Source organism: Sparus aurata, chromosome 6 (assembly GCF_900880675.1).
Source record: "Sparus aurata chromosome 6, fSpaAur1.1, whole genome shotgun sequence".
Taxonomy (NCBI): domain Eukaryota; kingdom Metazoa; phylum Chordata; class Actinopteri; order Spariformes; family Sparidae; genus Sparus; species Sparus aurata.
This window is the reverse complement of record NC_044192.1, coordinates 23,840,399-23,866,285: the sequence shown is the minus strand read 5'-3', so window position 1 is coordinate 23,866,285 and position 25,887 is coordinate 23,840,399. Positions and strand designations below refer to the sequence as shown.

The following is a 25,887-nucleotide window of genomic DNA, read 5'->3' as shown; positions in this document are numbered from 1 at the left end:
AAGGAACCAGGAACCTGAAAATAATGATGGAGAACAAATGTACACTGAATTAAAGTGAAAATAAGAAAATAATTAATTGAACTTCTCCAGCTGATTGGGCCTTAATAAACAGAAAAGTACCAGAGAAAGACAATTGGATATCATAACGTATCATAACTCTTTTTATATCATGTGTGAGTTTGTCCAGAATTTATTGACTTGATATGAAGATGTAAATATCTTGTATTAATCTTTAGAAATATATTTTGTATAACAGATTATTTGATAATTTTTTCTATTGATTGATTTGTCTTTAAAATGTCATTAAATACTGAACACTCAGCTCCGGTGACGTATTTACATCATTTTATTTGGTCAAGAGAATCGAATATATTGTCTGAGATTTAAAAAAAAAAAAACATCTTCATCTGACATCTTCAGGGTTATTTTTCAAACTTTGAAAAGCTCTGTCCATTACACTTACAGGCTGAGTTATACTCCTCGCATTTAGTGAGCTGAGCTTCATGAGTATGATCTGTGGAGTTCCTCTTTGACAGAACACACCACATGCAAAGTCTGCTAGGCATTTAAGAAGTGATACTACAAACAGGTAGACACATACTGTACACTGACTGCGACATCAGACCAGACAGTAGACACTGAAGCGGTTGGTCAAATGATAAACCACACATGAACATTAAACAGTCTTTACTTGTGCGTTGTCTACGTCATGTCTGTGACTCACACTGGCTCTTAAGCAAGATGCAAGATTCCAGGGAGTTTCAAACGTGTGGATGTGTACGGATCTTTAAATCTGTGAGAAAAGAGACACTGATATCAGTTCAGTACTCGGTATCATTAAAGCCAACCAAGATGAGAGTTATAATTGGTGTCAGAAGAGAAAAGCTTGGATCTGTGCATCCCCTTCAATAAAGCTATAACAACCTCATAGAAAAATGCAGTAAACTACAAATCCCAAAGTTCACCTGCCTAGAAAAAGAAGGAAGGGTCACCGCATCTGATTCTGGAGCCAGACAGTGGTGTCAGCTGTATTGAAGTCTACGGGAGATGCACTGAGCAACACACTAAAACACAACATATCTGCGTGTGGTGTGACCTCTGATGGTAGGTTCTCTGACTTCGTGTAGGAGAGGCTCCTGTCTGCAGTGTAACAGTCGGAGGAAAACCAGTCGGACCTGCCCCGTCTGATCACAATATTATCAGCTGATAACCCCCTCTGTGAAGTGTGTTCCTTCATTATTAATCAAAAGTTACAGGAAGTAGATATGATGGGTTTCATTGTGCTGCCCCGTGTATCTCCCCTTGACTTCAATACAGCTGACACCACAGTCTGGCACCAAAGGAGAAATCTGTGAGATAACAACCCTTCCTTCTTCTTCTTCTTCTTCTTTTTTTTTTTTTTTATCTTGCTCGACATCTACATAAGGCTGCACGTGCATGCACTATCTTGTAGCCGACACAATTCACGTGTATCAGCCAGTCATTCCATCACATAATGAGTCGTGTAGTTTTGACAGTAGAGGGGGGAAATACTCACCACTTAAGACATTCAGAGATATCTAAAATGACCTTTCACAGGTCTGGTATGTCGATTCGTCTGTGGCCATGCATGGAACAACAGAAAGGACATGATGGCAGCACACGTGGTGACTTTACAGAGACATTGGGAGCACGATCACATCCACTCACGAAGGCGTGACCCTATTAAGTGGGCCATCTATAAAAACATAAAGTATGAGTATCTCTCCTCAGATGAAACATTAAGTTCAGGGCCTGATGCTCTCTAATGTGTGGTGTTTGTTGATATGCTGATGTTGGACATGGTGTGTGAGTAACTGACATTCTGCTGTGTGCTCTGGGGACACCCATGGTCCCTGCGTGCTGCTGTGGCTCCCAGGTCGTAAAAACTGGTGTCAGATCGACACTTGGAGACTTGCTGTAAATCCCCCAGGATGCCACAGTGAGCGTGTCATTTACTGCTCTCACAGCTGTGACACAGACACACAGAATCGAACTGTCAAGTTTTGCGCATAGCTGTGCTTCCGCCACCATCCACAGACCAGAGTCCGCCCCGAGTGACACCCGCACTTCCTAAACCAGCACAGTTAGGAGCAGCTGCCTCCGTGTCAGCTAACTCATGATCCCTCAGGGTCCACGTTAGAAAGAGACGGAGCGACGCTGTTGTTGTCCTCCCCTGTGTGCCGCACCTGGTACCTGTTCAGAGAGCGGCCAAGTGAGGCAGGTATGCATCTCTTTGTGTTTCTCAGCGCGGAAGAAGTTTCACACGTAGGCGTCTGTTTTTTGTTGTCAGCCAAGTCTGGTTTTCCCGTAAAGCCTCGGGTCAGTGTGAGCTGGAACTGACGAGGTTCAAGTGTATTTTGACGCTACATTTACCTGGAATAACCGTCGTGCCGCGAGAGTTTGCATAACCGGTGGTGGCTAACTGCTGCAGCAGACCAGGTAAGCTAACATTTCAAGCTAACGTTTTAGTTTGTTACATGACAATAGTATCAGAAGACGTAGAAGACAGAAGTATCTAAACCGGTTGGTTGATAACAAAGTTGTTAGTGTGGCTTCTAATTGTCGTGTTATTAAAGTGCACAGTCCAGTTAGCTGTCAGTTCAATTAGCTAACTAGATATCAAGCTAACGCTAATTAAAATCACCTGGGCATGTCATGTGTAGTTAGCTGTTAGCTAGTTTGTCATAACTTATCTGTAACATAAGGGATTGCTTTTGTCTTTAATAACTTAGTTATATTGTACTTTACCTCATGTGTTCAGGCGAAAAACCAACTATTAACACTGACCCACTTCAGAGCTAGCTACTGTAACGTTACTTAAGGACAATTTTGAGGTTGTTGTACTTAACTTGAGAATTTCCTTCTTCTGCTACTTTATACTTTCTATCCACTAAATTTTGGTGGCAGATAACGTACATCTTCATGCACTACATTTCTTGATAACTTTACTTACTAGTTTATTACTGCTCTAACTGCTTTGCAGATTACAGGCTACATCAGACCCAAAGAAGCACAGTAAATTGTTTTACTGTCTTTATAATAAGAAAAATGCTCAATGTCGGATCTGATGGGTCGACCCAATAGAAAACAGCATTCACGTGTGGTATTACTACTTTTACTTGTACATTTTCATACTGAATACGTTTAATATCAGATACTTAAAGACTTTAACTCAAGTACTTTTCATATGTGTGACACCTTTACCAAAATAATATTTAACATGGTATCTTCATTTCTGTTCTAGTATGACCTAACGGTACTTTTTTGCAACACTGCTTAGTTGTTATGTATAATTAGCTAGTTTGTTCTGTATTACATTTAATTTCCTGGAGACCACAAAGACAAAGAGGGCTTGTCTCTCTCCCCAGTCTCTGTTAATGTTTTTCTAATTGTCTGAATCATCCTCTCTGTCTCTTCCTCCAGAATGTCGGGCATTACAGCCAGCACAACAAACTATCTGTGGTCTTTACAAGATGTCCTCGGTCAAGGGGCTACTGCCAGTGTCTACAAGGCACGCAATAAGGTAGCTGTATGTTTATCATTCAAATGCGCTGTCAAGTTGTTTTCCACTGAGCAGCTCATTCACATCACAGCTGCAATTACCTCTGATGTTTCGGCCTACTTTTTGACTCCAAAGCGTCACCAGGATGTGTGATAAGAAACGGTTGTGGTTGCAGTGCTGATGTGGGCTGTTTTTGATGTTCCTACATGTTACTGTGATGTGTTATATTGATGTCACTGTGTTTGTGTGTGCGTGCAGAAATCTGGTGAGCTGGTAGCCGTCAAGGTATTTAACATGATGAGCTACAACCGCCCCCATGATGTCCAGATGAGAGAGTTCGAGATGCTGAGGAAGCTCAACCACAGCAATATTGTAAAGCTGTATGCTGTGGAGGAGGTATGCGGAGCGTTAGCTGCTGAAAGACAAAAAATACGACAGTGGAAAACATTGGCATGTGTACATCCTGTCCTTCTCTGTTAGACAATTAACTAACAAAATTGGTTGCCAACTATTTTCATAGCAAAATGTGTAAAAGGTTTGCTGTTTCCAGCTTCTAAAATGTAAAGATTTACAGCTTCTCTTTGTCATCTATGATAGTAATTGAAGAGTCTTTTCACTTTGGACTGCTGTTGGGACAAAATAAACTATTTGAAGATGTCATGGTGGGCCCTTTTGTGATGAGCAGGTTCTTGACATTTTATAGCTTAAACAATTAATAGATTAACCATGTAAATAACCGTCAGATAAATTGATATTGAAATATTTGTTTGTTGCAGCCCTACACTTGAGTAGATGGCTTTCTTAATGGTGTTTCCTAATTACCTTCTCAGTCACATTCCTAACTAGGTTACAGTAGTTTTTACAGTATCTATCATGGAATTCTTGCGTCAGTAAGTTTTTTTCATTATATTTTCATAATGTTTACAGTTTTGAATGACGTGCTGCTCATCTTTCAACTCTCTCTCTAGCTGCCGTCTAAACAGAAGGTGCTGGTGATGGAGTATTGTTCAGGAGGAAGTCTGCTCAGCCTGCTTGAGGAGCCAGAAAATGCTTTTGGCTTGCCTGAAACAGAGTTCCTCACAGTTTTGCAGTGTGTAGGTGGGTGCATATCTTGGTGTTTCCTGGTAATTTTGTATACTTAAACTGAGGTGTCTCTTACTCTTTTCTCTTCAGTGCAGGGAATGAACCATCTACGGGAAAATGGAGTGGTACACCGGGACATTAAGCCAGGTAACATCATGCGGCAGGTTGGGGAGGACGGCAAGTCTGTTTATAAGTTGACTGACTTTGGAGCTGCAAGAGAGCTGGAAGACGACGAGAAGTTTGTGTCTATATATGGAACTGAAGAGTATCTGGTAAGATATAAATAACGAATAAACTTGGTAAGCCTGTATTTGGCTGTCTGGGAGTATGCAGTAAAACTGACTTTTCAAATCAAGTTTTGGTGTGTCCCTAAAGTGTGTATGTAAAGAATAACCTAAAGATTGATTAAGATTTAATAGATTAGTTGTGAAAACATTGTTTTACAGCCCAAAAATTGTGAAAATCATCCAGGTTCGCCCAGGGCGCCATCCAAAGACAACCTCAACCTGTCCAAATAGATTTGTGAGACAAACAGACCTGTGAGGCTCAGTTCTTTATATGTCAATGCAACTCATATTATCAAGACTAGGTAGCCCTCTAGTGGACAAATTGATACATATCTTAGTTTTAAGGGTTTAAAATAATTTAAGTTGGAAACTCTACATAAACAGAACAGTTTCAGAGACAAAGGAGCATTGGCTTATGTGCATCAGTTTCACAGTGACTGTACATGTTGGCATCAATATAATTTATATTTCTAGTTAATAAGAGTGTATATGTGTGACCTCTCAATGCTTTATCAGATAAACGGTGTTTCCTGAAAGAAAGAAAAAGCACTCATGTTGGGGCAAAACACTGTCTCTGCTTTCACTTGATCCTTAGATAATACTCAAGATTAGATGATAACCTGAACTGCTGTCAACATATGAAGCTACCATGACTGTATATCCACCTCTGCAGGCTTGCTTGTGCCTTTTTTTTCTTACTGTTTCAAACGTGTGTGTGCAGCACCCAGACATGTACGAACGTGCTGTGCTGCGTAAGCCTCATCAGAAATCCTATGGCGTGAGTGTAGACCTGTGGAGTATTGGTGTGACATTTTACCATGCTGCCACCGGGAGTCTCCCCTTCATACCGTATGGAGGACCCCGTCGGAACAAGCCCACCATGTAAGTTAACACATTAGGTATGAAAATGTACAGACCATACATTTTTGATGGCAACAATAGCCCCATTCACACTGGCGCTTGGATGCGGCTTTAGTGTGCCAATTCCCCACCTCTGTCTCAGTGTGAATATCTCGGAGGCGGCGAGGGGTAAACTTTCGCTCCGGTGCTAATACGCCTCTGGAGGTAGTATCAGTGGGCGCATTATTGGCGAACCGAACCAGTGTGAACTGTAACTGTCTTTGGCAACTTATATGAGGAAAAAAATACCACAGCTGTACGTGGAGAAGCGTCCGTCCTCCTGTATGTCCTCCCCCCCCGTCCTACCAACTCTTCGTCACATTTCTGCCCGAAAAACAGTATCTGTCGCTGGCAAAAAACTTTAACTCACCGAGTGTTTGTGATGAAAATAAATCACCGCTACGGTCAGCCCTCTGTACTAGACTTCAGTGAACTTTCCCCCAGAAAACAGCCTCCATCCCCATGAGTGAAGGAGTCAGACAGTTTCCAGTTTAAAAAACATAACTTCTTCACTTTCCAGGATGTTTGGTGGGTCAGGATCTCAATCACTACACATTATAACAGCATCCATATGATTATAAACTGTCCACAGGTTTAGATTGACAGGGGGGACACCTGAGGAACACCTTGAAAACACACAGACGTCATCATCATGACGTGAACCGTCATGCCTCTTTAGGAGCCGCAGCGCCGGCTTTCTGTGAGAATTACACAGCGGTTCATCTTTAAGGTGGAGATGCTGTGTGAATCACCATCGGCAAAGAAATGGCGAACCAATGCTGCGGAGATAATGCATCTTCTCCTGTGGAAAAAGGGATACTGACTTTCAAAATCCACCCCTTCCATGATAGATAACATATTTCTGTAAAAATATAATCTTTCAAATTGTGCCAAACTGTGTTTAGATTTCCCTCCAGAGACAGATGTTTGCTGCATGCTGCAGAGGTTTTCGTTTCTTGCTTGTTGTCCTTAATTTTGACAAACAGCGTAAATATTCTGTCATAATATATTATTACCTGTCCTTTTTAATGATAAAGGGACATAGCAAACTTACAGAGACAAGCACAGAGACGGAGCAACAATGTGGTGACATTATGTGTCAACATATAGGAGGCACACAACAGCCTTTGTTCCTTAACAGGCAAATGTGAACAGTGCAGTTGTACAGAATTAGACAACTGCAATTGAAACGTGAACAAATAATGTACAAGAAATTAAACTGAACTCATCTGCTGAAACCAAGGCTGAACTCAAATCTTCCTCCTGGTTCATATTGGGACCGCAAGTGGGTGCTTGCTTTAGTGTAATTGAATGCATCGAGGCAGATTGCTACAGGGGTGATCATTATTGTGCTTTTGACCCTGACAGACAACTTCTTATGGACATTTTAATGTTGTTTCTTTGCTCTGCTGCAATACAGCACCCAGATATCAAGAGGGTCTACTAGGGCTGCACGGTATTGGAAAAAACTAATATTGCAATTTTTTATAACCCTGCCATATATATTGCGATATGAAAAAATATCATCAGAATTTTCATCAGATGACCTGAATAGCACTTTATGTTATGCTGCACTGCTGCTATCTTGTGGACAATTAACCCGCACTGATCTGACCTATTTTTGTCATACTGAGCTGTGTGGTACCAATGTAAATGGTCAAACTAATTACGTGTGTTAACTCTCATTGTGGCAACAGATGCAAGGCACTGTCGACACCGAACACGTGTTTCGTCAATATCATCCTTCTTGTAGCCGAAATAATTGCAGATAATTAACATTGCTTTTCTTTTTGGCACAAAGTCTTTCTTTTCCTTTATGCAGAGTCTGCATACACAGTGTGTGTCAGGTACCCTTGAAATTAGATGAGTTCATTTGCGTCCTACATCGCAGGCCCTGCCATGTGACTGTTGCGCACATGTACATCACGATGACGATGCTCAAACGATATATCGTGCAGCTTTAGGGTCTACTACAGGTGGTTTTACATGTGGTCATGGACATTGTTGCATGTGAATTACTAATGTTACTATAGATTTCCTCAGAGTCTTAATCTGTCAAAATAGCAGACAGTCGGACATTTTTACATAGTTAAAAAGAATAAAGTTAATAATGGAAAATATTTGGTATTGCAACCTCTGGCATGTTGTTTCTTAAGAATCCTGGTGTATCAGGTAGCTCATGAACATCATCAATGATCAGCCTGTCTTGGTTGTGTTGTTTTATAGGTTTAAAATAACAACAGAGAAGCCTATGGGGGCAATAGCTGGAATACAGCGGGTGTTGGACGGACCTATAGAGTGGAGCTACCAACTACCTCACAGCTGCCAACTCTCACAGTATGTTGCCTAATTAAGAGCATTTTAACATGGATCTCAGGCACTCTTGAGTAAACGTCATGTTAATTATGTAATGTCCCTCTCTGTCTGTAGGGGTCTGACAGTGCAGCTGGTTCCAGTACTTGAAGGTATACTGGAGGCCGACCAGGAGAGGTGTTGGGGTTTTGACCAGTTCTTCACGGCCACCACAGACATACTGCAGCGGCAGCCAGTTCACCTCTTCTCTCTGCAACAGGCCATGGCACATTGCATCTACATACACCACTACAACACGTAGGTTTGCACAGGTGTATCATCGCACACACGTTATACAGATTAAACACAAATGAAGCAAACTGTTTAAATCCTAACAGATTAGAAATAAAAATATATTCTTATCTGATTTCTAGTGTGTCTTGCAATTTTGACAGAATTCAATAGACAGCAACTTGTGTGTTATTTTGCAGTTTTAAACTGGAAAATTGTTACTTTTGACTTTTTAAATGTTTCCCAGTTTTAGTTCTGAAATAATCTTTGTGCCACAACATGAAAGGAGAGAAAACTTTCTGTTTTATGGTTGCAAAAAGCTTGTCACATACAGGACTATGCAGGCTGTATTTTCCTGACCTTTAAATGTGCTCTCCCTGTTCTAAAGTGTTTTGTTTACTGTAAGGCATGAAACATGAGTAGGTTGATCCATGTAAATGACTTGGTGCAAGGTGGGATGTTGTTATTATGGTCAAAAGCTTTGGTGGTTAAGACATGACTCATTCCGCTGATGAATCCACCAACAGGCCCACAGTGTGAAGAAAGAGCAGAATAATGAGTATTATGCATTTAATGTGATCATGGAAGTAAGCTCCAGATCATATCTGTAATCCACGAGTGCGTGTATACAGGCTTTCCCGCTCAGTTGATTGAATCCTTGCAGTCCTCTGAGTGTGGAAGAACAGAGTGAATGTGTGTGTTACATCTGAAGTATCTGATTAGTGCCAGAGGATGTGATGTGAGCTGAATGATAGTTAGTTGGTCAGTTTTTGCTTTCATATTTTCTCTCAAAAAATATGAATACATAGCACATCATTAGATGCCTCAGGAAATCTAGCCAGGAATTGGACCTGACTTAAAAAGGTGTCTGCCTCTCTCTCCCGTCAATCATCACAGGGTGTCAGCATTCTTCGAGGAGGTGGCTTCTCAGACGGGTATAGGAGTACAGCTGCAACATCTGCTCTACCTGGGTCATGACCTCCCACTGGAAGGCAGCATGAAGGTGGTAAACCTCCCGAGTACTTCTCCTGCGCGACCCCTCATGTTGCTCAGCTTCGGGCTTGAAGCAAATACCAGCCTGCCCTTTAGAGAACGTAAGACAATCAAAGACACCTTTGATATGTTTCTGTGAAGTCTTGTGGCTTTCTTCCCCTTTATTCACAGTGGGCCCCCTAGAGAAATATGAAAGAGTTTTGATTTGAGGTGTATCCCAGTAGCACACCTACTCAGAAAAAAACATCAATATGTTTGTGAATCAAGTTTTGATGATTAATATTTATATAGATGTACAAAAGATGAGTGCATCATTGCGCTTTATTAAAAAGAATCATGACACAGTTGCCATAAGTCATACGTTTTATGGGATGTGGGTCTTTCTTTCTGCAGCAGAGACTCCAGTCATCCCATCCAGGTTTGAAGTCTTAGCAGACTACAATTTCTCCAAGGTACTGCTGCTCCACTGAAATTTTATGACACACATGCCCAATGTTCTGTAAAGATATGTTTATTATAACCCTCCGACCCTTTATTTATTACCTCCTTTAACCCCCCTCTTCTCCCTAGGTAATAGTGGGAGTGGTTCACCAGTACCTGAGGATAGTACGGCTGCTGCACACACACAGAGAGCTGCTACTGCAGGGATACTACAGCTACATGTAAGACACACACTAGCTAAAATAAGGATTATTTGTTTAACTCCACTGAGTGATGACGTGTGACTGTGTAATGAGCCATATCAAAACTCTTCTCCCCTCCATTACTCCTCCTGGCTCATATTCTTATTGTTCCTCAGGATGAGGTTGCGAAAGGAGTGCGGAGAAGCAATGCACAGTATTGCGATGATCACCATTAGACTGCAGTCTTGCCTCAGCGTAGAGCACAGGATTCATACACTGTAAGTTTTTTGCTAAATAGAAAGGAATCTTTGATGTTAAACACACATTTTTCATTTCAACCCACCTACTGTTTTTTTAATTTCTGCTCCCAATTTTGTTGTTCCTTTCTTTTTCTTAGAGGCCATTTCGCTTCAGAAAACCAAGGTTCAGCTGATAGCACACAAAAGCTGCAGCTGGTGAGTGGCATCAGAAAGAAGCATCACAGAAGCCAGCTTGACTGCTGTGACTGATGGAAATCCTGTCCTGGCTTTTTGCCTATGATTTATTTATTCCTTCTTTCATAGGTGGAGAGTGACAGAACATAACACAAATAGTCATGTGAAGGGTATATTGTTCCTCTTTTGATAGACAACTCTAGCATGTATGAACTAAGCCCCCAGGAACAGCGCTGGGCTTTGAAGCTAACTTGACTTAGTGCCCAAACCATTTAATGACAAAGTGACTAGACGCACACCGGCCCACTTTTCAACATGAAGTTTAATTGTGAAAGAAGTGACTGTAAAAGGGTGGATGTATTTTTTTCAAAAACACATATCCTGTCAAATGACTTTTCACTATCAGTATCTGAGCCACTCAGTCTAGAAAGTGGGGAAAAAGTCTAGAAAAGCAGCACCATTAAATTGTCTAAACCAGTTGAAGTCCCTAGTGCCCACACTCTGTGAGCTGCACAACGAGGAAAACTATGTGGAAAATCATGTAATTATACACCTAGGAAGTGGTGGCTTCATGTACCACTGAGCAGCTTTTCATAGAAATGAACAGGGCTCCACCTCTGACACTGTCCAGGTTTCCTTTATTAGATCCATGGTACCAACTAGGGCTGTAGCTAAAGATTGTTTTCTTTATTGACTAATCAGTCAGTTATTTTCACCATTATTAATTGAATCTATAAAATGTAAATAAATAAATAAAAAAGTAGTGGAAAATGCTCATGGCAGTTTACAGAACCCCAAATGTGTCTTCAAATTACTTTTTTTCCCCAACCAGCAGTCCAAAGGGTCTTACTATTTACCATCATAAATGACAAAAAACAGCAGGAATTGTTTACATTTCAGAAGCTGGAAACAGCATTTTTGTTTTTGCTTGGAAATGACTTAAACAATGAATTGATTATCAAGATAGTTGTCAATTGATTTTATTGTATTTTTTGATGACTAATGGATCAACAGACTAATCGTTGCAGCTCTAGTATCAGCCCAGCAGACGTTTACTTATTGGGATGAATTACCTTGTTACTAATCCAGGATGATGGACTGTGAACCGTTAATCCTGTGGTAGACACATGATTTGTTGATTGTTGACTGTGGCTGCTGTCTCTACAGGTCCATGAGCACCTGCCTATATACGCTAGTGGCATCCAAGAGTTTCAGAACCGGCTGGACCATCTGCAGATAGAGCAGGCCAAGCTAGCAGAGACGCTAGCCAATGACAAGAGGTACTTAGTGGTACAAGGCTGCAGGATGACCTCATTGCTGTGTGGTGTTTGAACTGTGACCTCTTTGTCTCTCACAGCTGTCAGAAGATGGAGATGCTGCTGCAAAAGATAACAGCAATCCATCAGCATTATCGTAAAGACAGACTTACTGGCAGTATGTATATTTATTTGTTGGTATGTAATGTGTAATTGTTGCTGTTTCTCTTCTTGGGAAAAAAAAAACTTTTCTTATTTTCACCTCAGAGTTGGCATATAATGATGAGCAAATCCACAAGTTCGAGAAGTGAGTATGACTCCAAACAGCTGATGTCCTAAAGGGTTTTACCCTGAGCTCTCCTGTAATCTGCTTGTCACTCTCCTTTCCCAGAATCCACCTGTCGGGCCACATTAAGCGAGTGAAATCTCTCTTCAGAGAGGACTGCGTGCAGAGATACAAGGAGATTTTGGCCTCAACAAGGATGTGGAGCAGGTCAAAGCAGGCTCTAGGGTCACTTTTTGAAATCCAAATACAGTGTGCCAGACTCAACAGAGCTGTGTTATCCCTCATTATATTGATTATTTACAACAAGATAACTATTTGTGTGGTTTGACGGGCTTTCACTCAGATGATGAAAGCTTAGATAAAGAAGATTAGCACAGGACAGTAGGACATTCTCACACAAAGAGATTAAGTAGGTAGTCGGCATTAATCCTCACTTCGCATTTGTTAAGCATCTGATTTTGAGATTGTAAATTTTATCACAGTTCACTCTATAATTCTTGGATTCCTGTTTTGCTCAGATAAAGCAACAATAACATTTTGACAGTTGATTTTGCACAATCTAAGTCTAGACTCAGTCACTCCTGTGAAGTGCAGTTTAAATGATTTGAATGAACGCATTTCAAATCCAACAAATGAGAACCTTTTGTGTGTGGCCTTGTTATTCAAAGGTCAGTGGAGCCTGTGAAGAGCAGTAGAGCAACTCGAGACAGTTTGAGGTGTGAATGTGTGGTAGTTACTTCAAATGCGACCAAAAGATTCTCTCACAATCATTCTTTTGTCACATATCTGCCAAGTGTAAAGTAAAACTTTATATAGGGTTTATGAACTAAAACTGTTTAGTTATGTTATTTATCTTAAGAGAAAGGTTAAAAAATATTTAACTATGATGAAAATATATTTTATAAGGTCAAAACTCATCATAATAGTTGAATAAATACTTAATTACCTGTTCACAAAACATCCAGATTATCTGTCTTAACATTTTTTTGCTCATTTGAAATTGACCATAGCAGATTTCAATCTTCGAATTAAATCTTGCAAACTTTTTCAGTTGATTTTCTCATCTGTTTTGGAATCCAGCATGCACTGGCACACTGTAAAGATGGTAGCTTTGACTTACTGAAGTGTGTCATCTGTACTGTACTTTGCAGTGTTTTACTAGAGATGCAAACCCGACTGCAGGACTTCAGCTCCTTCTCCACAGGCTTGTTGGCAGACCTGGAGATGAGTGAGCAGTGCCAAAATAAGGTAAACATTTCTCTATCTCTGCTTCTCAAATCAAAGATTGTAACATGACAAAAGAACTTAAGAAGCCAAAACTTAATTAATAATTTGTAGAGCTCTTTTATTAGATTTGAGGGTATTAATTTGGTTGTCATGTAACGTCACCTCTCTGCTCCCCAGACTCTGGACAAAATCCTTTTCAGTGTGCGGTCCACCAAATCAGGACAACAGCCTGGAATCTCGCCCACAGACAAGGACCAGATGGTCTCCAGGTGTGTGTGTGTGTGTGTGTGTGTGTGTGTGTGTGTGTGTGTGTGTGTGTGTGTGTGTGTGTGTGTGTGTGTGTGTGTGTGTGTGTGTGTGTGTGTGTGTGAAGAGTTGCCCGATTGCACTGATAACATGTCTTTCTTTGTTCTAGGATGCACCGTCTGAAGGAGGAAATGGAGATTTTGGTAAGGGAGCTACAGTGTAACAACGGCATCATTGAGAGGTCAGTTGAGCAACCAACCTCTGTTGAAAGTAACACCCCCATGATACAGTAGGTGAGAAGACAGACCTGATGTTGATTGCATTTGTCTTTTGTCCTATAGTCTAGGAGCAGTGAACCCTGCAGCAGCTCTGGAGCCGAGCTTGGCCAGACCTTCTACACTGTGACAAAAGTGCAGCATCATCTTAACTCACAAACACACACGCACTCCCCCTGATAAGCACCTCAATTTAACTGCCACTCATGAACAGTTATGGACACTGGATCTACTCCAGCCCAGGCCGGAAGAGGAAGCATCCAAGAAACAATCGATAAAATGTGAATCTCAATTTAAAGATAAGATGCACAGTGTGGAGAAGGAGGAAACACTACTGATGGATCATAACTCACTGTGTTTGTGTGTGAGTGTGTGTGCGTGTGTGTGCATGTGGTTGGCAACTTAGTTCAGCAGTTCAATATAAACCTCATTAATGCCTTTAGTGTTATTGTATTTCTAACAGGCTGCCACATTGATGGACTTTCAGGATAAGGCCAAATGAATGCTAAGTCAGCTGTTAGAGTGTTTTTCTAAGGCTGTATTTCCTCTTTCTCCCACAGAGGAACCACTGTGACATCTGAAGACCATTAAGTGATGAATTTAACCAAACTGACTGTATATTTCTCCGTCTATCTGTCTGCATATTTAAGTGTGTGTGTGTGTGTGTGTGTGTGTTAAAGGAGTTGTCTGACATTTCCCTTCATGGTTGATCATTTGACTTACTTCACGTGACTTAATTTCAAGACTGACTTCAAGTTTATCATTGTCAGTTCACTGAAAGAATAGTGAGTGATTACATCGTCGACTGTCCTGTGGTTTTGATGTTTCATGTGTCTGTCTTCCTGTTGATATTTAACTTGGATGATAAGTTATTTCTCTGTATTTGATCACAGGTTTTCACTGTAAAAGAGAAGTAATAAAATCAGGGAAACAGCACTCACCACAGCGTCTCCTTTTTAACAGAAGTATAGAGCCAACACCCAGGCGTGACATTAGAGCAAATTAACAGTATGAAATGATATTAGCCAACGTGGTTACAATGCAGGGGGAATCCCAGGGGTTATAATGGCTCACAGGAAATGCATTAGAAAAAAGGAAGAATATAATTGTTTTTTGGTCACGAGAAATGATATGATCTCCTTTGATGAAGCAAAACAAGCTCAAAGTAAAAGTAAAAGCCCTTACATGTCCTCTCTAGGTTAACAGGGGCAGCATATCTCTTTGAGGATGAGTCACCACATTGTGAAAAGTCAGAAAGGTCTGGACTGACGTGAGGCAACAGTACACCCTCGTATCCACTCTGTACACAGTGGTCCGGGAAGATGAGCACAGAAAACAAGCGAGCTGTATTGACATGTCAGAGCACAGAGTGAAATTGAAAGTTATTCTCTCAGTCTGTGTGGGTGTGCTGTGGGTGTCCTCGGGGGCTTTCTCAGCTCTGCTAGGGGGACGAGCTTCAACTGCCGCTGTGGTTTTGTGCCGCTCATATGACGTGCTCTTGGCGAAGTGGAAAATTTGATAACTTTCCTGTTTCTGGCCTACACAAACAAGTGTGACATTATGTTATTATCACCTAGACTTGATCATTCAGTACATATGAGAAGCCCCACTTTCATGTCTTGCTGTGTCAGTCCTGGTTTATACATACAGTTTATACATAAATTGGTGTTTGTTTAGCTTCCACAGTGACACAACACTTTAGCCGGCCCTCTTAAGCACCTACAAAAAAAATGTTAAATAATTGATCCCACCAAACAGATGACTTTCTATGTCCACAACAGGCACCATGTGTCAGAGGTGTTGGTCTTTTATTTAAAAGAAATACTGCATTTATTGGAAATTTTAACTGGAAATCTAAATCCCCATCAGTATTACTTTCTGCTTCTCATCTTAATCCGGTCTCTGGGAGCTCTCACAGACTGCTCATCTGTGATTGTGGTTTCTGGTCTGTGCCAGTCTCCTCTCTGTAGTCTACTTTTAGTACAAGTGGTTTCAGAAGATTATTACTGTGACTATATCTGGAGTAAATGCCTAAAACAGCTAACGAATCAACGTGAGTCGGCAGGAAGTGAAGTGTTGTTACCCAGTCAATTGGTGCTCAATAATTTAGTCTGTTGCCAAATCAAAGCCACAGTGTGAACAGGGGATTAGCGCGCGCTCCCGTCGCTTTAAAAAGGGGAGCGCGCTCGCGGCATTTAAAGCCGTCAGGTCTCTGCGTCACTACTACACGCTGGTCGCGGGCGTGAGTTGAGTTTACATTCGGGGCACGGAGTGAAAACACGCACAAATACACACTCCGAGCGGCTGAACACACACGCGTTACAGGGGAACGACGGGATAATGGCGTCTGCGAGTGTGGTGGGGCAGCACCCGGGTCCGCACAGGCTGGACTCGGAACCGCCGCTCCTCTTCTTCAAACTACTCGGCGGCGGGAATAAGAAGCTGCCGAGGAAGTCGTCCTGGGAGAAGCTGATGTCCAGGAGAAGCTCAGGGAGCAGCGGGGAGTCCGGGTCCGTCACTACTGAAGGGGAAGCGGCCGCTCATCCCTTGTCTCCGGGAACAGCGGGAGACGCTGCGGAGAGAGGAGGAGTGATGCCCGGTGAAGGATGCGGAGCTCCGGCCGCCCCTGCTGCGCCACGTAGCCCTGACCGGGACAGACAGGAGGGCAGCTCGGGCTGCGTCAGGCGCACCGCGGCCGGGACTCGGCGAAGTGGAGCCGGGCACATCACCGGTGACGGCGACTGCAACGTCCACTGTGACTCAAACCGTAACACAGGTGGTCGGAGGGCGACTTCACTCAAGAGTTCGGGCGTCAATGACATGCATAGCGGGTCAGTTACGAATGGACACAAAGGAGCGCACCGGCACCGGGACGCGCCACACGGGAGGCGAGACACCTGGAGCGGAGACAGCAGACACCGGAACGTCTCCTCCGCCGTGCAGGTACCAGGGGAGAACAGCGGCCTCCGGCTGGAGCGGGTCACACAGGGAAGGACTGGAGTCGTCAAGCTGGCCCGCCCTGAGCCTCACCGCAGGGAGGCCTGGTCCATCTTTCCCCAGGGGACGGACCCACGGGTGAGGGCAGAGAAGGGCGAAGGACACAAGTTCGAGGCCAAGCCCGTGACGCAGGATTTTTGTGACGCCTGTAGCCGCCAGATCACTGCACCGGCACTTAAGTGTCAAAGTAAGTAGTCGTGTCCTCCAAGTCATCTTAACGGTACAGTTTCATATTATGAGAATCCAAAACATGCATTTTGTGTGATTGTAGGCTGCTAATTGTTTTATTTCAAACGGTGAAGAACAGGCTGTGTTTTCTTTCTGGCACACTATTAGATCATGTTATGAAGGACACAAGTGCTTAACTCCTCCATACTGGTGGCTGTGTGTGTGTGTGTGTGTGTACACAAAAAAAGCGTACATGTGCCTTTGTGAAGGAGGCTGTGTGACAGGGAAGGGCATTTCCAAGCATTTTGCTCCATAGACAAAGCCAAAAATCCCTTCCATGGAGAGCCCATTATCTTGTCCTCCCAGAGTTCTCAGTCTGTGATTTGCAGCCTCTGCTCAGAGGAACGAGGGATAGATTTAAGTTTACGGTGGTGCATTGGTGGAATTTCAGAAAAACACAATAGAAATGTCCAAAGCTCACACTTATGCACCAGCAAGTCTTTTCTCCAGGAGGTGTACAGGTGTTGTAGGGACACCAGAAGCATCTTTTTTTAAGTTGATCATGTGTTGGACTGAAGCATTCTACAGTCATGTACCTGATCTGTCTGGAGTGACACACCTGACTGTACTGCTGAGCTGCTAAGGCTCTGATGACATCACTCCCACCTGCACAGCTCTGGGACACAAGAGAGTTCGGGGCCAAGCCAATTTGACCTGGCAGTTTGGATATGTGTTTAATCTGTTCAGCCAAAAGAGTTTTTTGTGCGTGTGTTGCAGATACCGTACATGCATGCTCTGCATGCGTGTGTGAACTTGTGTGTGTGTGTGTGAGCGCATGCAGCTGCTGAGTTGGCGTTGTGTCAGCAGCACTTTGTCACTGGGAAGGCTGCGGATACAGAGCGATGTGAGATAAAGCCATCGAGGAAAAGAAAAGAGGGAAGAGAGGACGTCCTGGCTGAAATAAAAAGAACAGAACCAAGGGCGATGAGGAAGGGAAAGGGATGACAAAATAGTGGAAAGAGTCAGAGGAGGGGTTTGGAGGGAGGCAGGGTGATGGGAATGAGGAGAGACAGAGCGCCAGAACAAGAGGGATGAGGAGGAAAGTGAGGGATGGGGAGTAAAGAGCGAGAGTTTTGTCCAGCACTGCAGAGCTGTCTGATTTAGTGTGCTATCAGCAAGAGCTCAGTGGAGCAAGAGCAGTGATTACTGGGGCAGTATTCACACACTAACACACAGAGTCATGAGTTTTATTACAACCCAAGAAGTTCACAGAGTTTTTTTGTCCTCACTAGACTCTTTGTGGATCAAGCTAATTAGCTGCAGTCTCATGCCGCCAGCTGCTCCCTGTCCTCTGTCTTTTCTGCTCCCTTTTCTCGGAAAAAAAGCATCAGAGGTGCGGTGTGGTGTGCAGTCACGGGGGTCACCGGGACATTTATGACAAGCCATACAAATTTAGGCATGTCAGGGTATTTTTGTGGGGAGAAACGCAACCAAAACTGCTAAAATAGGAACAGCGCACACACGCACACATGCTCTTCTTTCAACTACACCCAGCAAATGATAGGGAGGGAGAGACGGAGGCCTCGCAACCATGAACAACCATCATTCTGCCTCTTTGTCTTGTTGTATGCCTCGCTCCCTCTGTCTGTCTTTAATTTATCACCCTCTCTGTATCTCTGTCAGCTGCTGTTGCATTTGAAGCTTGTAGAAGCAGCTACACAGATCCTCTCCCCTGGGACGGATGGATGGAGGGCTGTTGTGATGTGGCCTTGCCCTACAGTGGAATCTGTCAATCTAGCCCGAGCTCCTCTGTTGTTGTGTAATCCTCTGAATGTTTTCCTATAGCTGGCTTTGTGCATTCTTTTTGTCTTTATTGCTCCACTAGGGAGTTGGATGAGAGTTTGATTTGTGGTATGTCAGTCAGCTATACAGCGAACCCCCACACTATACATGAGTAAATACACACAGACGAGAGCTCTATGGCATCAGGCCCTAATGAGTCATAAAATAATGAAGCATATGACCAATATGTCTGATCGGAGTCGGTCTAGACATTACTAACTCCATATATCTGCTTCACTGACACTAATCTTGCCCATTTAGGGAACAAACTCCACTGTCTTTCACTCTTCTCTGAGGTTTGTTAAACTATATTCTTATATATATTTTTCCATGTTGTGCTGTTGGTTAGAAAAGGCAGGAAGCACGCGGGAAGGGAGTGATGGAGGGGGAATAGCAGCCTCCTTTAATCCCAGCTCTGGGTGTCTCCTGACAGGGATTATGTCTCAGGGATGTGGAGGCTGGATTACAGACTGGCAGACAGAGTCAGACGTCAGATTAATATTTAATTAAAGCTTTCAGGGAACCAGGCTGCTGTGGCACCAGCACTCCCGACAAACTGGGTTTGGTGCTCTCTCAGTCTCTGTCATGCAATAATACATGCAGCTCTTCCTGTAAATACACAGTTTTCATTTACATAGTTCTCATTTAAACCTCATTGGGGTGGCAGGTAGCACTGGTCCCTCCCAATGTAGCATCCAAGCCCCAAAGGACCAATGAATAGTTTATAACACACAGATTTGAGATTTTGAGATTTGATTTTTTTTATCTATAAACAGATATTTAAACCCAGCTGCATGTTTAGTACACCTTCTGCTTCTCAGGAGGATTTATTATTGTTGACAAACACACAATAAACACATAGAAATATCTTTATATCCTCTTACAGCTACATCAGTGTGTTGTAAACCATTAACTATGTGTTTATGTGCTGCTACAAAATAAAAAATGGGGATTTAAAAAAGTGTTCCCTAAAAGGCAAGTTTGTTTTATAGCACAATTTAGACACAAGGCAATTTAAAGTGCTTTACAGATGCTTATAAATGCATTACAATAAGACATTAAGAAAATGTCAAAGTTGCATTTAAAAGACAATAAAACAGAAGGAAGCAAATCAAAAGTTACACATTAAAAAGAAGTTACAAATCTACAGTGTTCAGTAATGTTTTAAACACGGATTTGAATTAGCTGACAGTTTTTTGCAGACCTCAGGGGTTCAGGAAGCTCGTTCCACAGGTGGGGAGCACAGAAACTAAAACCTGCTTCCCCATCCCTGGTTTGGATCCTGGGATCATTAAATGCAGCTGTCCCAGATGACCTGAGGATCTGGATGCTTCATAACGTACAAGAAAGTGTAGTAGAAAATGTCCTTTTGATTAAAAGGTTAATCAAGAGAACCTCTTACACAAGTACCTTCAGTTAGGATGCAGTTAATGTATGTTTTCATTATTGAACCTATGTTATAACAATTTATTGATTACTTCCTTGAGGCATCAAACATTTATCAAATTTCATGTAGCAGCTGGTGGTATTCTCCAACTGTTCATCCTGTCCCTAAAACCCCTAAAACCTGCATTTACAAATATATAAATCATAAGAAAGCAAAAAATCCTCATGATGAAGACACTGAATCAGTTTGCCAATATAACCCACTGCTGTTTACTTATCATAGATGCCAATATCAGTGTATAGGTTCACTGATACAAAAACTTTTCTTTCAGAGATTATTATACAGTTATAGATGCTTGGGATGATATAGAATTTCTAAGTAAAGTGTACTGTTTTAGTGTGCTGAGGTCATCACAGTTTATTGTTAAACTCTAAATACAATATCCTGCCTCTGTTACATATTTTTGTCACCAGTTTTTGATAACCACACTTGAGGGATCGGTGCAAAAAATGTGTGTTTATGCATTGGCCCCCAAAAAATCAGTCTGGCACTAATTAAAATAGTTTTCAATTAATTTTCTGTCGCTCCACCAACCAGCTAATTTCCATTCATTAACTCGGTACCCCGCAGATTCTTAAAAGTGGCTGTGTTTCCATGAATATCTGCCCTTCTCACCCCCACTGAGTCCTTGAACACTCCAGAGATCAGAGCTCCTCCAAACACGATTTCACAACAGGGAAAAAAGCATTCATGATCCACATATATCAACACTGTTCTCTCATCTCAGAATTCAATAAAGCCCCACTCACAGGGTTTGTACTCTGATATTGACAAGCAAGGCAGAGATCTTTGTTGTTACAGTGCATCTACAGCAGCAGATTTTGGGGTTGTGTGCTGGTCAGTGCAGTGACAGGGAGGTATACTCACATTGACACATGGCTGCCAGGAGCAGACCTTCATGTTACCCTCCATGTGTATTCTTTATGCCCCATGGCATTCCTGATCTCTCTTCAGCGGATGTTTATTTTTCCCTACCCCATCTCCTCCTTATTTCACCTCTTCCCCTGATCTGCACAAAGCAGACCTTGTCTTAGGAAGCTTTTAGCTGTTTCACATTGGTCCATTCACAGTCGAAGAGGAAAACACAGGAGCAGGGCTGCGTTAAATGGCTCATAACCTTCTTGTCCCGACATACCACTGCTGCCGATCTGCCAGACCTGTGATGAATATAGTTTTAACAAGACCTTGGCCAAAAAAAATTCCTTCAGAGCTCAAATATCTTAAGTTAAAAACCTGAATACAAGAAAGCTATTGAACGCTATACTGTTGTTTTTTTGTTCAGTTTCTTAGAAACAACCAGTGTACATGGAGAGACGCCCAGTCACCCACAGCGTAACATTATTTGACCTTTATGTACTGAAAAAAAAAGGAAGTGACAAGATGGGGTACACAGATAAAGGTTTTGTTTTTGCAGTAAGACCTGCGTGCTGTTCTGTGCTCTCCTCACTGTGCCCCGCTGCTCAGCTGTAGCCTGTATGTATGGCAGAACAGTGGGGATTTTCAAGCAGGCTAAATTTAGGTCGCCCTTGGTGGAAAGCGATAGGAGGACTGCAGAGGAAGAGGTGGCCGGGGCTGAAAGGACGAGACAAAGGCATTCTTAAGCACATGTAGGTTGAGAGCAATTTTGGATTCTCAGATGAAAACATAAACATCATCCGCGGCGCTGCAGTGACAAGAAAAGATGACATCACGGCATTGCCTTCTGATTGCGTTGCTCATGATTATGTCATCTGCTTGTGAGTGAAACTGGTGTGCACATCCTGTTCCTCCAAACTCTTCAGTTTTAGAAGTAGGCCAGGAGAACTCCCAGCAGCACCCTCTCTCTCTTTCTCTCTTTCACTGTGCATATTAATAACCCATGGACTAACCACACACACAAGCCCCCACACACACGCATAGACACACACTTGAGGTGATGCAAGTCCTTCGCACTGACAAGATATGCCACTGTTGAGGGGTTAGACTGGATGGTTGACTCACTTCCCATCAACCAGGCTGTGGGGTTTCACACCGAGGAGACAGAAGAAGGAGGCAGTGTCGGTAACCACCTCTGCAGTGGTCGGTGACGTCTCTGGTCTTTTGCATGGAGGTCCCACTGTGTTCTCTAAAGCTGAATGAAGTGTGTTCACGGAGGGGACTGAAAGGCGAGCGGTTCCTGTTGCTGGAAAGAGAGGGGAGCAGAGATGGCAGAATTGTGAGGGGGTCTCTGTCTCTTTAAGCTGGCTGTTTGTTACTGCAGAGTGTGTGGGTGCTGCAGTGGAGTCAGAGAGAGGGAGAGAGAGGATGAGGGTGCATTGATAACAGAGACAGACACTGGAGAAGAACAAGTTGTGCGGCAGAGATTCGTTGTTCATGTCTGCACGCTGAGGTGCGAGGACGGCCGCTCAGGAGAAAAAGTGTGAGGCGAGCAGATCGGGGAGAGCATTAGGGAGTGTGTGAGGAGTACAGGTGGAGGGGTGGCAGAGCGAGTGGAGAGGGGGCTGTTTATTCGGAGCGTGGCACCGGTGGCAGAGTGGCTGCGCTGGGATGGCAGAGGGGGGAACTGGGGGGGCTGGCGCTGGGGCAGCCCTCAGAGGGACAGGGCCAGCCGGGGGCAGGACAGGAGGGCCAGCGAGGACTACGCGCACAGGACGGTGCCGGCCGGATGGTGCCACCATGCTCCATCCATGGCCCAGATAGCACCTCTTGTCCCAGGGCTAGAGGAAGCCAAGAGGGAGGTGGAGTTGGGGGTCGGGGTCAGGTCGGGTGGGGTTGAAGGCGTCGGGATGGGCAGGACGTTTCTGGGCCAGGTGTCACTGCACCTGGAGGAGGTTAGGGGCGATTCGGAGGGTGAAGTTGGCAGCGCCTGCTTTGGACAGGTGTCGCGGCGGCTGGGACGGCTCCTGAAGAGGCTGCCCAAGTCTCGGTCGTGGAGTGACAGCCTGAGGATTCTCCGAAGATCATCCTCTAATGGATCTCTGCTCCCCACCTCAGGTATGGAGAGGAGAATGAAGCCTGCAGACTTTAAAGCTTAAAATTGAGTCCTGATCAGTTTGGTGTTGATAGAGGTCAGTATTTTGGAAAAAAAGGCAATGATGATGAGTAGACAGGTTGAGCCGGGCTGGCCTCAAAGGCCGGCTGTGGGCCAAAATATTTGGGTATTGTGTGCATCAGTCCATCTATCTGTGAACTGCAATGCCCTCAAGCTCTGTTACTCATTGTCTATACACCCCCCTCCCTCTCTCTCTGTCTCTATCGGCTGATCTACTCCCCTCGCTTTTGTGTAAGAGCACATAGTGTCTATGTGTGTAAGATCATGTGTGAGCGGCGAGGACACATGCTGCAGATGGGCTGTAAACGGCAGAACAGTCCAGTAAACAGGTCAGATAAAGGCAGCTGGATCCACAGTTTATTTAAGCTTCAGACACACGCACACAGAAAACCAGCACAATATGAAACTGTCGAGAAAAAGCCTACCTAACTGGATTATCATATTGACTTTCATATTTGTAGCAGGAATTTGAGATAAGCGTGAGCCTGCTGGAGGCTGCATGGTATTGATTTTTCCCATGTTTTCTCCAAATAGAGGACTTGCTAATGCAGTTATTTTTTTTTTTGGGGGGGGGGGGGGGGGTTGATAAATACATAATGTAACATTAGCACAAAGTGTGGCTGGGCTAAAAGAAAAAAAAGAGGCAGGGACCAAGATGGCTGTTTGCTGCAGAATTATTGATTCATTCATAGCGAGACACTGACAGCTGATGTTACCTCAGCTCTTTTTGTGAGACTGTGTGTGTGTGTTCCCTCCTGTGTGAGCCTGATAAGACCCTGACCAAACATGACTCAGGACAGCTGCTCGTCACTGCTCCACCTGAGTGACGTCATGCTGCAGCCTCAAAACAGTCAGAAGCAGCATCAGCAGCGTGTGCTGACTCGGACAGATAATCTGTACTTTTTAGATGGTGTTTCCTGTTAGGAAACCCATTTAATCCTCGGAAGAATGACGCGGCCCACACCAGATTCCTCAGTTCCTCTTTTAACAGCGTCTTCTACCTATTATTATCTTCCATCTAAGTCATTTGTTTGAAGAGGCTGTCTGGGAATTCCTCCGAGATTCTCTGATTTTTGGATTGCTAAAAAAATATCTGCTCAGTGGCTGTCGTCTCACAGATGAATGGCGTAGTAAGTGTTTGGGTCTGTGTGTCTCCAAGGCAAAGGTGAAACTGCACTCCAAAAAAATTAAGTTGACTCATCTTGAAGAGTACTACTTAGCAGGTGGAAACCGTTTAATGTCTTCTGTTTACCGGAAGAGCTTTCTGAAGTCTAAGAGAATAACCCTGATGATGTCAGCAAGGTTATTTCATCAATTAGCTCAGCTTGGGCTTGGAGACTAAACACTTTCTGGTAAAATTTGGGCCATGAGTTTGAAAGATGTGTACATTTATCAAGCATAGAAAGTCAAACAAAATGATGTGATCAAATTACACTGTGTGAAATGCTGGATCGAGTAGTTTTGGAGTTTGACTCATCCTGTTGACTAAAAGTCAGGATATCACTGCCTTCATGTCTTCAATCTTTAATTGTTCTATTATGTTGTGTCTCCCACAAATAGACTTAATGTCCGCCCAAGTATATTTGGCCTATTGGTCTATTTTAGCTTTTTTTCTGTAAATTGTGTACTGTTTGAGTGAATGATGCCATCAGATGCTGTGGGTTTGTAAAAGCTTTGAGTCCCGTGGTTGGTGCATTGTCATTTGGTACCATGTTGGTTAGGTTGGTTGGTCAGTTGCTGTTTTACAAACACATCATTGTGTCTCGTTTCAATGGTGTCACATCCCGGCGTTTTGTGTTGGTGGCTCACCAAAGGCAGAAATGTCCCAAACAGATACAGATGCATTCTCAAGTGATGAATGAGAGGGTTTACGTTTCTAGGAGTCTATACGTTGTTAGGTTTATTCTTGACCTTAGGAATAGTTATATGGATTCTTAGCTCAACATCTACTTATTTGATGACTTCCAGAGCTTTCAGCTGCATCTTGTGGCCTCCGTCAGCTGATGGAGCTTGTTCAGTTGTTATCGAAGAGACGGGTTGTCCCTCAAAGCTCTGGAAGAAATCTTTTAGAATATCTCTACAGTTGAGAACATCTGTCAAATCAATTAATTGAACATTGCGTTTGTAGTTTTCCCTTTATTGCTATATCACTATATATCAGTATCACAAGTGTTTTTTTATCTTGACATAACATTCTTGATTATCTAATTGACTTGTCTGATTATCTCAGCCATCAAAAGAGCATTTAACTGAAACACTCAAATAAACCCACTAAGTAGTCAGTAATGATGTGATTTTCAGCCACAGAGACATTCTCGTTACATATTCAGCCGCTTCTATTCGAAGCCCTCTGGACAGAATGAGCCCTTCAGAAAAGCTTATAAAACCAACAATTGAAGCCTGGTTTCTGGTTTCTTGTTTGTCTGGTGGATTCAGGGAGCATCTGTAGCCCGACAGATGGAGGGGCCGAGGGAGGGGAACGTAGAGATGCTGCGGTGGTGGTGGAGATAAAGATTGTCAGTATCAAATATGAAATATAATGTTTTGCGAACGAACACGCACAGATGTCAAGATGAACCGGCGCAGATTTTATTTAGGTTAGGGGAGATTTGTTTGGTCGCGTCGGGTGGATCAACATATGAAATGTTTCTAGTGGAGTCATGTTGAGTCAGACTACGTTTGAGTG

The 25,887-nt window shown here is 43.2% G+C and overlaps 2 protein-coding genes across 7 annotated transcripts in view; both read left to right on the top strand.

Moving 5' to 3' along the window:
• Window positions 1-1,854: 1,854 nt before the first annotated feature.
• Window positions 1,855-14,656, top strand: ikbke (inhibitor of nuclear factor kappa B kinase subunit epsilon). 5 transcript variants are annotated; one of them, XM_030419313.1, is made up of 21 exons: window positions 1,858-2,242; window positions 3,445-3,544; window positions 3,782-3,919; window positions 4,492-4,621; window positions 4,697-4,878; window positions 5,615-5,775; window positions 8,020-8,130; window positions 8,224-8,403; window positions 9,274-9,470; window positions 9,763-9,821; window positions 9,940-10,031; window positions 10,169-10,270; window positions 10,390-10,447; window positions 11,594-11,706; window positions 11,784-11,860; window positions 11,950-11,989; window positions 12,074-12,175; window positions 13,120-13,216; window positions 13,373-13,464; window positions 13,611-13,682; window positions 13,783-14,656. In XM_030419313.1, exons 2-21 carry the CDS (start codon window positions 3,446-3,448, stop codon window positions 13,844-13,846), a joined length of 2,166 nt encoding a protein of 721 aa, XP_030275173.1. In that variant the 5' UTR covers window positions 1,858-2,242; window position 3,445; the 3' UTR covers window positions 13,847-14,656. The 5 variants fall into 5 exon arrangements, with proteins under 5 accessions (XP_030275176.1, XP_030275173.1, XP_030275172.1 ...); XM_030419312.1 differs by having other exon boundaries at window positions 1,858-2,460; XM_030419315.1 differs by lacking the exon at window positions 1,858-2,242 and adding an exon at window positions 2,526-2,544.
• A 1,257-nt stretch (window positions 14,657-15,913) lies between these two features.
• The window catches only part of rassf5 (Ras association domain family member 5), a 30,903-nt gene continuing 20,929 nt past the window's right edge, over window positions 15,914-25,887 (top strand). Inside the window, exon 1 of one of the 2 annotated variants that reach the window (XM_030419317.1) lies at window positions 15,914-16,900. In XM_030419317.1, coding sequence (XP_030275177.1) covers window positions 16,057-16,900 — 844 coding nt within the window. In that variant the 5' untranslated portion in view covers window positions 15,914-16,056. Of the gene's footprint in view, window positions 16,901-21,971; window positions 23,144-25,887 lie in introns of those variants that run through there. The other variant, XM_030419318.1, reaches the window with a different exon arrangement.

Coding starts and splice junctions, on each gene's coding strand:
- ikbke (XM_030419313.1), top strand. CDS start 3,446: ATGTCGGGCATTACAGCCAGCACAACAAACTATCTGTGGTCTTTACAA. Junction 9,822..9,939: donor CAGACTACAATTTCTCCAAG/GTACTGCTGCTC, acceptor TCTTCTCCCTAG/GTAATAGTGGGAGTGGTTCA. Junction 10,032..10,168: donor CAGGGATACTACAGCTACAT/GTAAGACACACA, acceptor ATTGTTCCTCAG/GATGAGGTTGCGAAAGGAGT.